General features: G+C 39.7%; 1 protein-coding gene across 1 annotated transcript in view; it reads left to right on the top strand.

Annotated features, from left to right (window-relative positions):
* Positions 1–226: 226 nt before the first annotated feature.
* The window catches only part of RSPRY1 (ring finger and SPRY domain containing 1), a 72273-nt gene continuing 58084 nt past the window's right edge, over positions 227–14415 (top strand). Inside the window, exons 1-2 of the mRNA XM_012657421.1 lie at positions 227–387; positions 13103–13607. Coding sequence (XP_012512875.1) covers positions 13258–13607 — 350 coding nt within the window. The 5' untranslated portion in view covers positions 227–387; positions 13103–13257. The remainder of the gene's footprint in view (positions 388–13102; positions 13608–14415) is intronic.

Raw genomic sequence — 14415 nt, forward strand, 5'->3', positions numbered from 1 at the left:
GAAACCCAATCCGCAGGTCTCTTCCTCCCCGGGAGCCCGATGGAAATCCGGTGCCCGGAAAGGGAGCCGGGGAGACTTGATTGGGCCATTCACACCTCGGCAAGACGATTGGCCAGCTCACGCCTGGGGGACGGGCTGGGCCGTAGGGTCACGTGACACAATCCCTGATGGATGATTGGCTATTTGTGGGAGGGCTTGCCACCGAGGAAGGGGCGTTTCCTAGGGGACTGAAGGAGGGCCAGGGCGGTACGAAGCGGGGGTGGGCCCTGCGCGTAATGGTAGCGCTGTGGCCTCGCGTCCATCTTTACCGCTCTCTTGGACCTGTCACAAAGGAGTCGTGCTGCCGCCGCCGCCCCCTCCCTCCGGTGGGCCCAGGAGCTAGAGAAAGTCAGTGCCGCAGCCCGGCCACACTGCTCTGGGAAGTCCCCTTGGGCACGCGGAGCGGGAGGGAGTCCGAGGGCTGGGGACGACTGTGAGGGAGGGAAACAGCCGCTTGATCCCGGGGCGGGCAGACCGGACTGGGGCCGGAGCAGGCTCCGAGAAAGGGCCCAGGAGAGGGGTGGCGTTGGGCAGAGCCTGGGAAACAGCCAGGAGGTTCTCCACCTAGGCCCGCGCTTAGGGCGTCTGAAGAGGTTCCTGGAGGAGGGTGTTCCCCCCTTGGGGGGGTTCTTCACCAGAGGAGGTTCTTACGGGTCGCCCTTCTGAGGAGGCTGCAGCTAACGGGGCCCAGGTGAGAGGCAGGTATCTCCTGGGGAGGCTCCTGGTATTGAGCGGTGCTCCTCAGGGGTGGCTGGGCAGAAAGGGTAGATGGGAGAACGCTTCCTTTTGTGGAGTTTGCGGTTTAGGTGGCACGGGTGCGAGGCAGACCTCCTCCAGTGAGATTTAGAAACGCCCTGTGGTCGAGAGAGAGAGAGAGGGGGGCTAGAAGCGGGAGCCAGAGCTAGCGGATTCTCCTACTACGGAGGCCGGAGCTGAAAAGTGGGTAAGGATCTTGGGGAGAGGGAGTTTCTGGGTGATTATGGGAAGACACCCCCATCCGAAGGAAAGTCCGGGTGGGGACTACTGAGAGGGAAACGGGAATGGCAAGAGCCTTTCCTTCTCTCCGGAGACCAACCAGGTGTCCCAGACACAGGATTCAGCTACTTCTGGGCTTGATGTCTGGGTAGGGTGGGGGGACTCCATCGCACAACACCCCCTGCGTGACTCTAAATTAGGCATTTGTCCTTGCCTGCTGCCTCACTTTCCCTGTCTTTGAGGAGGGAGACCAAGGCGGAGATGGTCAGCCGAGACTCTGAGGTCCTATATTGTATAGGCTCTGAGTGAGGTTGCTCCCTGGAGTGTTGTACCTTGAACTTTTAAGGGTTGTAAGTGTCTGTTATGGACTGGGTAGAGTCCCGCAGTTTTCCAGGGCCCTCACCGAACATCCGTTTGTGCTTAGTGAGGTGACTTAACCTCCTTGAGTCTCTTCTGTAAAAAAAAAACAAAAAACAACGCAGCGTATGAAAGTACAAACTGCAAGCTGTGTGACAGCTAGGTGCTGTGGTTCTACCACCAAATGGGTTGCTGTTGAGGAATAAAAGTGAAGGCACTTTCTAAACTGTAAAGTGGTGTGTAGAGGTAGGGTTAGCATTACTACAGTTGTCTATCACCTATGGAGTGCTGGGAGCCATGTTGTACTGCAAGCTTCAAGGTTCGCAGCTTCTTAGCTCATATTATACTCTAAACCCATGATTTCAAACCCTGCTTAGATGGGGGTGGAAGGGTTTCAGTTTTTGCTCCTAGAGTTTTAATTTGCTTTGAACTTCCAATGGTGCTGGCAAGAGTTAGCACTATAATATAATCTTTTCCTTCAGGAATTTTTTTCCCTGACAGCTGAAATTTTCCTCCAAGCAATTTGATCTCAATATTGTGAACCTCCTCACCCTTTTTCCAATATGTCTATTCATGGCTTTTGGATGTCTACAGGGAGTGAATTTCATGCTTCTTCCCTCAGTTTGGTTTGTAAAGAGACTGCCTTTTTTCCTCCATGAATATGAGGCCTTGTGGTAGCCCCAGACTATATATGAGGCACATTGGAGATTGCTTTTAAGTTTCTCTTTCACAGTGGTTCTTTCTATTTTCCACCTTATGTACAGTTTGCATTTCCTGGGATGACATCTTGCTTTGTAGATCCCTCTGTGATATTATTAATGTAAGATACTTGTTTCCATGTGTGCCACTAATGTTTGGTTAGTGGCATTTATTAGGCTGGTTTTCCAAATATTAGGTAATTTATTTGTGATTTGTGAAGTAGTTTTTTTTTTTTTTTTAAGATGGTCTGAATTTCCTGTTTTTTCTAGTCTTATATTCCATGGGTCTTTTTAAAAAAAATCACCATGGTGATTTTTGTAAGCTCTCTGATTTCCCAGGATACTTGTTGTCCTGACCTACTGCTTAATGTCTTTCTGTGTCCTGCTTTTTGCTTTTTTTTTTTTTTTACAAGCTTTTCATTGTTTCTGTACTCAATGATTATTTTAAAGTTGATTATAGGAAGCGTTCCAGCATACTCTATGCAGACTTCTTTTGCTTTGTCAGCAAAATAACTTTTGGTTTAGCAAGTATCAAGGGGAAATAAAAACTTAGCATTTTGTATAATAGTGTGTTATTCTGTAGTGAATAGGGAGAAAAACCTACAAATCTGAATTATGTTGTGGTAAGAGTTTAACAAAAAAAGTGTGTTCCTGAGGTTCATTTACAACAGTCTGTTTCAACTCATGAGCTTAATTCAGTCTATCAAAAATTATATGTACTTTCCCTAATAATGAACTAATTTGTTATAATGAAGTGGGAAATCCCTTTGCATCCTTTAAAATACAACTTTATTTGATACTCTAATAATCTGTATAGTTTGGAGAAAATATTATGAATTCTTAAGAATGGTGGTTACTGTTACACTACTTTAAATTGGAAATTTTCTTTCTTTTTTTTTTTTTTTTGAGACAGAGTCTTACTCTGTTGCCCTGGCTAGAGTGAGTGCCACGGCGTCATCCTAGCTCACAGCAACCTCAAACTCCTGGGCTCAAGCGATCCTTCTGCCTCAGCCTCCCGAGTAGCTGGGACTACAGGCATGTGCCACCATGCCTGGCTAATTTCTTCTATGTATTTTTAGTTGTCCGATTAATTTCTTTCTATTTTTAGTAGAGACGGGGTCTCGCTCTTGCTCAGGCTGGTCTCGAACTCCTGAGCTCAAACAATCTGCCCGCCTCGGCCTCCCAGAGTGCTAGGATTACAGGCGTGAGCCACCACGCCGGGCCGAAATTGGAAATTTTCTGTATTTTGTAGTGGGATCCTTATAAAGTAGGATGTGATAGTCACAGTATTGCAAAAGTAAATGGAAAGTCAATATACCACAAATGGGAAACAATGGAACCGGTAATCTATTTCAGAAGAGTTATTTGGGAATAGTAAACCATGGATTTAGCTTCTCTTCAAGCTTTTGGCATTCTCAAGGCATTTGCCATTGAATTTGGGTAGTTTTTCCCTGGTATTCAGATTAGAAAATTGAAAAACAGAATGGACAGGAAGTACTAAATGCCAAAACTTGGGTCACTACTTTAGGAGGAGATTTTTACAACTTTTATAAGTGCAAAATAATACTTTTCCCTTTGGATTATCTATTCAATAAGTCAGCTTTTGAAATAGTTTTCTTGCCAACCTCTATCACTAGAAAAAACATACAAATCTGTTCTTTCCAAAAGGGAGTGGTTGCTGGTTAAATATATAAAAGCAGTAACTATAGATAAATGTATAAGGCTAAATCAGGTAAATAACGGTGGGCTCTTAGAGAATATTCCCCTTTGTTGCTGAACTTCTGAAACTGAGAATACATTTGAAATAGCAAGGAATTGATGCATTCCTTAAGTTTGTTAAGGAAAGAACCTTGCACATAGCTTTCTTATTGCTCGAAATTACAGTTTCCAGGCATAATTTCATGGGTTCTATACACCTCAAATGGAAGGTTTGAAATACCTTACTCAGCAAGTATATTATTACCTCATAGTTTAATGTATCAGTGTTAGTTTTTTTCTTACCCCCTACCTTCTGAAAAATTGTTTCCTCTCCTGTGTTCCCTTAATGAAGTGCTTCTCAAAATATGGTTCCTTCCCTATCCCTCCTCATGGGAAATGCAACTCCTTTTTTTTTTTAGTTCTTATTGCTTCATACTTGTTCATACTTACATAGGCCTGAGGGTTACTTATTAATAATGTATGAAGTGAATTACTAAGGATTATTAAAACATGTTATTCATAACCTAAAACTACAACCATATTAGAGTTTACTGTGGTCTCTAATACCTTTTTCTCCCAGGAATTCTGTCCTGGAAAAACTTGGCACCATTGCAAAGCTTCTCACATGTCATATGCAGAGTAGGGATTCCTACAGTATTCAGGAAGGGTGCTTAGTTGGGGGTGCAAATGATCTGGAGTTTTCATTGTGATTCTTTTTGTTTTTTGATTAGAATTACTATTTAGCTTCATCTGTATCATTTTATTTTATGGGCTTTTGGTTAACCTTTCGCTGTGTGAGCAGGGATATTTGTACCAACAATATTTTGGCTTATAATTTAAGACATGAGTGTATCACAATGCAAATATAAGTCCTCTGTTCCCTTTTTGCTGTTGCTGATCTGTAAAGTCACCTAAAAACTTGCTAAGACAGATACTCCAGTGTTATCAGGTTCCTTATCCACTGGAAAACTCAGAGAGAGAGGGGCCATCTTCTAGTAGACCTGATGTTTTATCCGTGGGCTTGGGTAAGGAGCTAAGTTTGTTCCTAACCCGGGCTCCCTTTGCCAGTAGCATGAGGAACCTTTTTTTCATCTTTCCTCCGTGCCTGTCATATAAGCATTGGCTACATATTACTGAATGGTATTGTCTCTGTTATTCAAAATTTTGGAAATTCTGTTTTTACAGACTTTAGAATAAATTCATTTAAAATATTTATTGAGTACCTATTAGGTTCTAATAGGTATCCAAGTAAGTAGGCAAGTGAGTGTTTTTAGACACCATTTTAAGTAGTTATTACTAAGGAAAGTGTTACTGTTGATGCTGTTCACATATTTTATTTACTTATTAGCAAAGAGTTTTCTATAATAGAAAAATCCTTTTCCATCAGATTTCTGTGTATTTTAATAACTTGGCTATATGATTCCTGTTATTTGGCCTCCTTGAGGGGTAGAAATCCCAAATAGTATAGAATATTACATTTGTTTTTCTCCCCTGTCCTGAAGCTGTCATGAGCAATTACCTCAATTTTTCCTTAGTATTTCCTTTTGGGTCCAAGGCAAATTTTTCAATCCTTGAGTCTTCAGGCAGGGATTATTTACTTCTTCTTTTTTTACTGCTATTTGCTTCTGGAAGTTCCTTACTCTATCCCAGGCCTAAATTTTACTTTTTAATACATTCTTTGAATGCTAAAAGGATTTGTCCTTTCTCCTTTGTTCTGTTTCAGGTCAGGAATGTCTGTAATTCTTTCTGGTGTTTGGTTCACCTGACCACAGACGCCACTGCTACTAGGTTAAAAAGCTCTCAACATTTTAGGGGAAGTTTTTTCCAGATACTCTTTTCCTAACAGTTCAACCAGAAAAATTTTCTACTTTTAAAAGTGTACTTCCTTAAAGATCCTCAGTGCATAAGAGAAGTATCAGAATCATCCAGTGCTTTTCCCAAAATGCTTAAAGGTTACAATCCAGGGGATAATCGTACCGTGTGACTTAAACCTCAAGTGCCCTCTGCCCCTGCAGATAGATAGTTTTGGACACCTGGATGATATGTAAAAACACCTTATCAAGGCTACCTTTCCCTTTGGGGGAAAAGTGAAATTCCAACCAAATACTTTACAATCCTCTCCCTTCTCTCCTCCCCCCAACAAAATACCAGATGCTTTAGAGTCTAGAGATAGAAACACTCTTGTTAAAACATCTTTAGGTAGTTTCTGTTTGAGCTGGAACGTGTACTCTTGATGTATATGTACTTATCCACTTATTGCAGTACCAAATAATAAGTCTTATTGACTTCCAAGTTTTCCCCATTTAAACACAATCTTCAATAAGAGACTTATGATCTTAGGGGTGTCCTGCAGGATATTTTTAAAGCAAATATATTTTGGTAATGTTCTCTGTCTTGAGGGTTTGAAAACACTAGTGTATGCATTTGACAAAAAGCACATTTATCATTAAGATTTGCACATTTCCTTATATGTAAATTTAACTTCTAAAATTATTGCAGTCTAGTTAGTGATATGCATACTCAGTTATTTAGGGGGTAGCATACCGATACATGTAATTTACTTTGAAATACATTTTAAAAATTAGATGGATTTATGGTAGACAGAGATGGCTAGACATGTGATAAAACAAATATAGTATTAATAAAATGTTGATAGTAGAATGTGGGTAATGGGTATATAGTGTTCACTGTTTGTAGGGAATTTTAATTCAGTTTTGTTCTATGTTTGAAATTTTTCGTAATAAAGTGTTGGGAGAGGGGAATAAGTGTGACACTAGAAGCTATGGCTTTAATGCATTCACTGTCTTAGGGAAAAATCTGAAAACATTTTCTGATGTGAGAAAATCATTAAAATTTCCAGTGTGTTATACATTGTTGCTGTTCATGCTATTCAATTTAGCCTTTGGTGGGGGAGGGTTGGAAAAAATGCTGCATCCTCTATCACTATTTTGGAATGATGAGGTGAAAATTACAGCAATAGTAATTTTATGCCCAAAGTCTGTTTTTTCTTCCTTATGGTCATTCATTTAACCAGCTTTTCCTTTCTTGGCAGCATAATCCTGAAGTCTTATTTTCAGGGGAAAAAAATGTTCTTTCTCACTGCTCTGTATTATGACTGAATGCAAGCAAATATTTGAAGAGATGAATCATTGATTCCTGGACCATTTGTTAGAGAGGGTTAGAACAGTTGGCCAGATGTCTCTGTGGTGAGCTGTTTATCATGGTAGATGTCTGTGTTTTGTACTGACAGTGAGTAACAGAACCTCACTGCTTTAACACTAAACTTATCAAGACCCCCAAGTTTGATGACTTTTTGTCTCAGAGCACCTTTAAAAAATATAAAATGTAAAAATCTAATCATACATGATAGATTAGAGAATGGAGAGAATGGTCTTTACTTTGTTTTTTAAAAAGGCAAGGATCAAAGGTAATAATACCACACTTAAGAGAAATAGATTTGCAAAGGAGAAGTTTGATTTTAATTATGCTCTTGCAGCAAAATGGTTATTGAGACTCTAATGATTTAAAAAGCATTGCCATTTAGATGGTAAGAAAAGTCTTTCCACTAAGCAATGGCGTCCAGTGATAAAAATTATCATTAAATCAGTTAATGATTGCCACCAAGGCAGATGCAATATTCATGTATAAGATTATGTGACTGGCTTTTTTTTTTAATCTCAAAGTTGACTTCACCAGCTAACATTGAGTAGTCTTCAAAGTTAAGGTGAAGTATACAAGTATTATAGATGTGTTGCCTTTACATAATCTCATTTTCCATTCCACCAAGTCTATCTACCCTGGATGATATTACCCATAAACAGGGTACCATCTAGGTTTATTTTGATGCTTCATAGGGTGGATCCAGTGGGAAATATACAGAGCATTTTTTTCATTGTGTCTCATACACTGTACATATCACTAATGGATATAACTGTTCTGTATGGTTATTTTGGCTGACCTCTCCAAAGAACTACATTCAAAGATAGTCTCAGTTCATTTTTCTGGAAAGGGAGATTAATATTTTTGGCCCCAGAAAAATCACCCTTTGGTATTTCAGTTTGCCCCTTAATTCAGTCAGTAGGTCCTGCCTGCCGTGCACAGGTTTTGTGTTAGGTTCTACACACAGTGATTTCCAGATGTGGCCACCATCAGAATCACCTGGAGAGCTTTTAAGAAAACACAAATTTGGGCCTGAATCCTAGAAATTCTAATTCTGGCTATTTGGAATGGAACCAGGGATTTGCATTTTAATAAGTACCCTAAGCAATTCTAATGCCACCTATGGGATAATTAAACTACAATACTTCCCCATGTTCTTTATCTAAAAGTATAGATATGTATAGATTATAAATAAGTAAAAATTGTTTTTTTTCAGGGTAAATGAGTTCCATAAAAGATAAATTTTTTAGTTTTCTTAGTACTCTTAAGTCTTACTCCCAAGTCATCCTCCCAGATTGTTTAGTTATTTCTAATTTGATACGTGCTCACTTTATAATAACATCTTGCATTTTTGGATCCAGTTAAAGTGTCAGGCACTGTGCCATGTGTATTACATGCACTATTTCATTTAATCCTCACAGTAGTACTGTGAGGTAAGAGCTATTACTATCTCCATTTTTTAAAGTGTGTCAACGGTCAGGTTAATTAGGATGCATAGCAGTAAACATTGCAGGGCTGGGACTTGTGCCCAGGTCTGTCTGACTGCAGAGCCTGAGTACTGTGCTGAAGGTGGCCTAGCAGCCTATGTAAAATCTGTAAACTGAGTGTTACTATCTTAAAACACTAGTCCTTGGGCCACATAATGCTTTTTTTCTGTTAAATGAGGTAAAACAAAGTTGTCTAAAGTGCAATTGTTTAGCTTTCACTCTTTTGCCTATAGCAGTCACAACTTCTCTGTTAAAAGTATCATGAGTGACAACCATTTCCAAATGAAAAGCTATACATTTTTAGTGCTGAATAAATCTGAAAGATTGTGTACTTTGTTCATTTATGTGCCCTGCCTGTGGCTGTAACCTTCAAGAGTATTCTGTGGCCTTTCAGAAATTCTTTAAAGGTAACAACTCTTGTGTTTTTCCCTGTGCTTCTTAGGCTTTCCTTTGTGAAATGCCTTACAGCTTCTTCCACCTAATTAACCTCTTCTTTACACCTGGCTTTTGCAGCTGGTCCTTTTTTTTTTAGTCTTTGGCTTAAAGTACTTGAAAATTTGTTTTTTTAAACTCCATTTCCTTCTCTGACAAATTTTATAGTTGACATCATTTTCTGGGTCATTTAAGGAAAATGACTCTTGGAAGAAATTGACTCGAAATATACTTTAGTTCAATTTGGAAATAGAAAAAAAAAACTTAATTTTTGTCTTCTCACCTCCAAATTAAGTCAGATTTTTAAAAAATACCTGCATGTATTGGTATCTTCCGATTATCTTGTACTAAATGGAAATCTGCATAGATTAATTATTCTATATTCAGCTTATATAATTCCTAGGAAAAAATTTTTGGACAGAATATGAAGTTTAAGAATTTGAGATCCAACAAACTTCTTTTTAACTTACTGCTTTCCTCATAGGCACCCTCCATAATTGTTTATTTCTTGTTAATTATTCTAAATATCATTATAAGTATTGGCATTAAGTTGTAACTTTATAGGATCCCCTGTTTTCTCCCCTTCGAGGCTTTATTTTCTAGCATTTGACATTCTCAAGTCATTGCCAGTTATTTTTAGTACCTGATTAGTCTCCCTTCCTCAGGTATGTTTTCCTCAATGTAACGTATCTAGTTGGATTGAATCTACTATTTGCATCTTGTGTCCCATCCCGTCTTGCATACTGATTGTGTGGAAAAGCTCTGGAGCATTAGAGAAGCCAGTGGAATTCCCTTCCGCTCTGGCAACATTGACACCACAGAGCACAGTCCTAGGCCCCTTACCACTGTGGGGAAGCAGTTTGGAGTCAGAGAATACTTCCCCAGGGGATGAAGCATTCCCCAATAGAGATCCCTTGTGTCTACTCCTGGACTACTCCCTTCTACCATGCACAAACTGCTAGTTGGTCTAGCCACAGGTTTTTGTAGCACAGTGGTTGAGAAACTATGATAATCCAGAATTTCTGTACAGCCTTTAAACACATGAGGTAGGTCTGTATATACTAATACAGAAAGTTGTATTAGGTAAAAGGAGCAAATTACATAATAGTATTTATGGCATCATCCTAGTTAGATTTAAAGAAAAAGCTAATTTGTAAGAGCATAGTAACAGGTTTGGAAGCAGATACATGAAGGTTTTAATGGGTTACCTCTAGGAAAGGCATGGGCTTAGGTAGAGCAGAAGAGGGGCTTTCACCTTCTGTAGACTTGTGTAGCAGTTAAGTTTTAAAAATGAACATGTATTTTTTTTTTTCTTAATTACCACATAAAGATTTTTTTTTTAGGCCAGGTGCAGTGGCTCGCACCTATCATCACTGCACTTTGGCAGGCTGAGGCAGGAGGATTGGTTGAGGCCAGGAGTTTGAGATCAGCCTGAGCAACATATCAAGATCCCGTCTCCATAAAAAATAGAATTAGCTGGGTGTGGTGGCACAAGCCTGTAGATGCAGCTACTTGGGAGACTGAGGCAGGATCATCACTTGAGCGCAGGAGTTCAAGGCTGCAGTGAACCATGATTGTACCACTACACTTTAGCCTGGGCACAGAGTGAGACCCTGTCTCTTAAAAAAACAATGTTTTGGCCGGGCGCGGTGGCTCACGCCTGTATCCTAGCTCTCTGGGAGGCCGAGGCGGGCGATTGTTTGAGCTCAGGAGTTCGAAACCAGCCTGAGCAAGAGCGAGACCCCGTCTCTACTAAAATTAGAAAGAAATTAATTGGACAACTAAAAATATATAGAAAAAATTAGCCGGGCATGGTGGCACATGCCTGTAGTCCCAGCTACTCGGGAGGCTGAGGCAGGAGGATCGCTTGAGCCCAGGAGTTTGAGGTTGCTGTGAGCTAGGATGATGCCACAGCACTCTAGCCCGGGCAACACAGTGAGACTTTGTCTCAAAAAAAAAAAAAAACAACAATGTTTTTTCTTTTTTTTTTTTTTTAATGTAATATTTTAGAATTTCAAGGAAGTGCTTTAGTTACATAATCATCTGGACTGCTACCCAGTGGCAAACCTGTCAGACAACCTTAGATTCTTTACCTCTTCTCATCTGAAATGTTCTATCAATGCCTTATCTGTGAAATTTCTGAGAAGGCCCCAGAACACAGCTTCTTAAATGTTGCTTTTTGGTCTTTCTCAGAAACCAGGATAATTTATAAAATCAGTAGAAATTTATACCAGGGACCCTTTAAAAGAGTTATTTCTGGTTTCTATTTCCTCTCTTCTTTTAAGCATTGAAATCTCTTGGTTATCTACCTTCTGGAGGGAATTATACCCTGATCTGCACAGTAATGGCAATACTCCAACTCTTTGCTGGTTTGGAGTGTGTCGTCTTTTAAAAAGCTATTTCTAGCTGAGTCCTTGTATCATGCTCCCACCTGTGTACTTCAGCCACATCCTTTTAAGTACAAGCTCCAAATTTTGGAGACAGCTTGACTGGTCTTGGGGAACCAAGAACATTTGTGGTATTAACTTGGCTCAGCTATTATTGTGTTCATCGTCTGGGGGAGATAATGTCTGTCTGTTTCCTCTCATTTCCTTTCTCCTCTCTCTTCCTGTCTTTCTGTGACAGGGTCTCGCTCTGTTGTCCCAGCTAGAGTGCATTGGCATTACCATAACTCCCTGCAACCTCAAACTCCTGGGCTCAAGTGATCCTCCTACCTCAGCCTCCTGAGTAGCTAGGACTATAGGCACATGCCACTACACCTGGCTAATTTTTGAATTTTTCATAGACATGGGGTCTCACTATGTTGCTTGGGCTGGTCTTGAACCCCTAGCCTCAAGTGATCCTCCCACCCCAGCCTCCCAAAGTGCTGGGATTATAGGCATGAGCTACCACATCTAGCCTCTCCTCTCTTGTTCCATCACCCCATTTCTTTCTCTCCCCTCCCCCTTCTTTGTATATATTGCATTAGATATTATATATGTGTGTGAAGACTTTCAATCTTCATCTGTTTCATTTTCTTCTGTTTCCCCCCTGTGAATAGTAATTAAACTGGGAAGATATTGAAAAGAATTTGCTGCAAATCTGTCCAGAGTAATGGAAGTAATTTTTCTCTTCTAATCCCACTGAATTACAAAATTTACATCTATTCCTGAGACAATGCCCAGGATATGAGGAAATAATTGTAAATGGCCAAATGTTGCATAGGGACTACACTCCAGCATGGTCTATTCCTTACGTTGCCTGGTCTCCAGATGGCATGATTTTTTCCTTTTTGCCACCAGCCCATGTCAGGTTCCTGCTTCCATCCAGATCTTTACTTCTTTCTAGAATCTAACCAGATTTTATCAGCTTAATGAAGAGCTGGTTCCTTCACTGGGTTTTTTGATGATGAATATACTGTGTAATGAGAATGGCCATCCGTGAATTTCTGGAGGGCAGAGGCTATCCCTTGTTTGTTTTTATTATCCTAGCCCAGCCGTGGTGCCTAGCACAAGATGCTTAGTCAGTATTTTCAGACAAAGATAATTGGTACATCTTATTCTGAACTTTGTAGCAGACATATTGTGCAACAAACTGATCACTGTGAAAATAGAACTTTGTGATATTAATATGCCTTTCCCAAAACAAGAATCTTGCTTACACAACAGAAAAACATTGTAACAACTTATGTGATTTCTGTAAGTTCTTGAGCCTCCAGTTGGGAAATCTATGTAGTTTCTGTGATTTAAGTGGAGCATTCTATCCTTTTATTCTGGTGCTATCACATTTGTATCATAACTTTTTTTAAACAATGAACATCTGTTCTGTCATTAGATATTTTATTTGAAATATTGTCCCATATATATAAAAAAGACAATTTTTTTTTTTTGGTGTTTCTACCTGGTTAGACAATTAATTTTTTATCATAAAGGGAGTCCTTGAAAAAGTTGCACACATTCTTCTAATGTATTTCTGTATAGATAGGGAAAACTACATATATGTTTTTAAAAAATTAGTTATAAAAAAACTAAAAATGAATATAACTCCTGTGGTTTACAAGATATGGTTTAGCAATCAACTTATTAATATAATGACAAAAAAGGAATTATTGATTATAATTCTGTTATCCAAAGATACTTTTTTATGTTGGAATCCTATAAAAATAACCAAAGATGATTCTTCATTGAAATCCTAATGTCTATAAAATCAAGGAAAGTTTCAGTAATTGAGTGGCCCAAAATCCCTTTATTCATTTTCCTTTTCCTTGTTTTATTTTAGAACTGCCGTTGGATGACCAGGATTCCCTGCAGTTGATAATGTTGGAGATAAACTCTGAAACTTTCTTCAGCATTCAGTTGTTAAAAACAAATAGGATGCAAGTTCCTCAACCCCAGGTTATGAAAACAGTACTTGGAAAACTCAAAACTATCTAAATGATCGTCTTTGGTTGGGCCGTGTTCTTAGCAAGCAGAAGCCTTGGCCAGGGTCTGCTGTTGACTCTCGAGGAGCACATAGCCCACTTCCTGGGGACTAGAGGTGCCACTACTACCATGGGTAATTCCTGTATCTGCCGAGATGACAGTGGAGCAGAAGACAGTGTTGACGCCCAGCAGCAACAGGCTGAGAACAGTGCAGTACCCGCTGCTGACACGAGGAGTCAACCCCGGGACCCTGTTCGGCCACCAAGGAGGGGTCGAGGACCACATGAGCCAAGGAGAAAGAAACAAAACGTGGATGGGCTAGTGCTGGACACACTGGCAGTAATACGAACTCTTGTAGATAAGTAAGTATCTGACTCGCAGTCACCTCCAGTGTAATGGAAAGTGTTCTGCTAGGAACCATGACTTTTGGACTCCTTCAGTTCATTTAGGACATACTCACCAAGCCTTGTACTCATAGGGCAAGGGAAAATATTTTATTTCTCCTCTGATGGCAGAGTGAATTATAAGGTTTGATGTTTTTACTTGCTATCATCTACTCGTATCTGGAAATGTCTAAACATTTCTGTAGCTGAAAACGCTAATTAAAGCTACGATCTTTATTAAGGAATAGAGTAAATATGGAGTGAGTTTGTGTTGCTAGCTCCAGTAGGAAATGGTTTTGTGAAGACTCACTGTTAGTGTACTCCCATCTATTCCACTGACCAGAGGTTGAAGATAAGTTGTTTTACCAAGAACATGGCTGCATGCAACTTCCGTTGGCAATGTAAGGACAAAGGTCAAAGAGAATTTCCATCTCCCTCTTTCTTACATCTCTTATTTGGCTCTCTTTGATCCATTTGGGGAGCTTGTCAGCTTAAACTACAAGGCACAACTGTACCTGTTTTGTCTTTTCCCCTGCTTTGTCTAACTCTAAGTACTAAGCCCCAGAATGAATAACAGTGAAATTAAAGGGCATTGTTCAAGTTGAAAAAACATTTAACTTAAGAGTACATAGTTCAGTAATTAAGAGCACAAATTTTAGAACCATGATGGAGCCACATTCAAATTCTGGCCCAGCCGCTTAAATAGCTGCATGACATTGGGTAAATTAGTTTAAACCTCAGACTCCTCATCTATAAATGAGGAATATACTTTTCTTATAAGGATTAT

The sequence above is a fragment of the Propithecus coquereli genome, unplaced genomic scaffold, assembly GCF_000956105.1.
Source record: "Propithecus coquereli isolate 6110/MARCELLA unplaced genomic scaffold, Pcoq_1.0 Scaffold540, whole genome shotgun sequence".
NCBI classification, from domain to species: domain Eukaryota; kingdom Metazoa; phylum Chordata; class Mammalia; order Primates; family Indriidae; genus Propithecus; species Propithecus coquereli.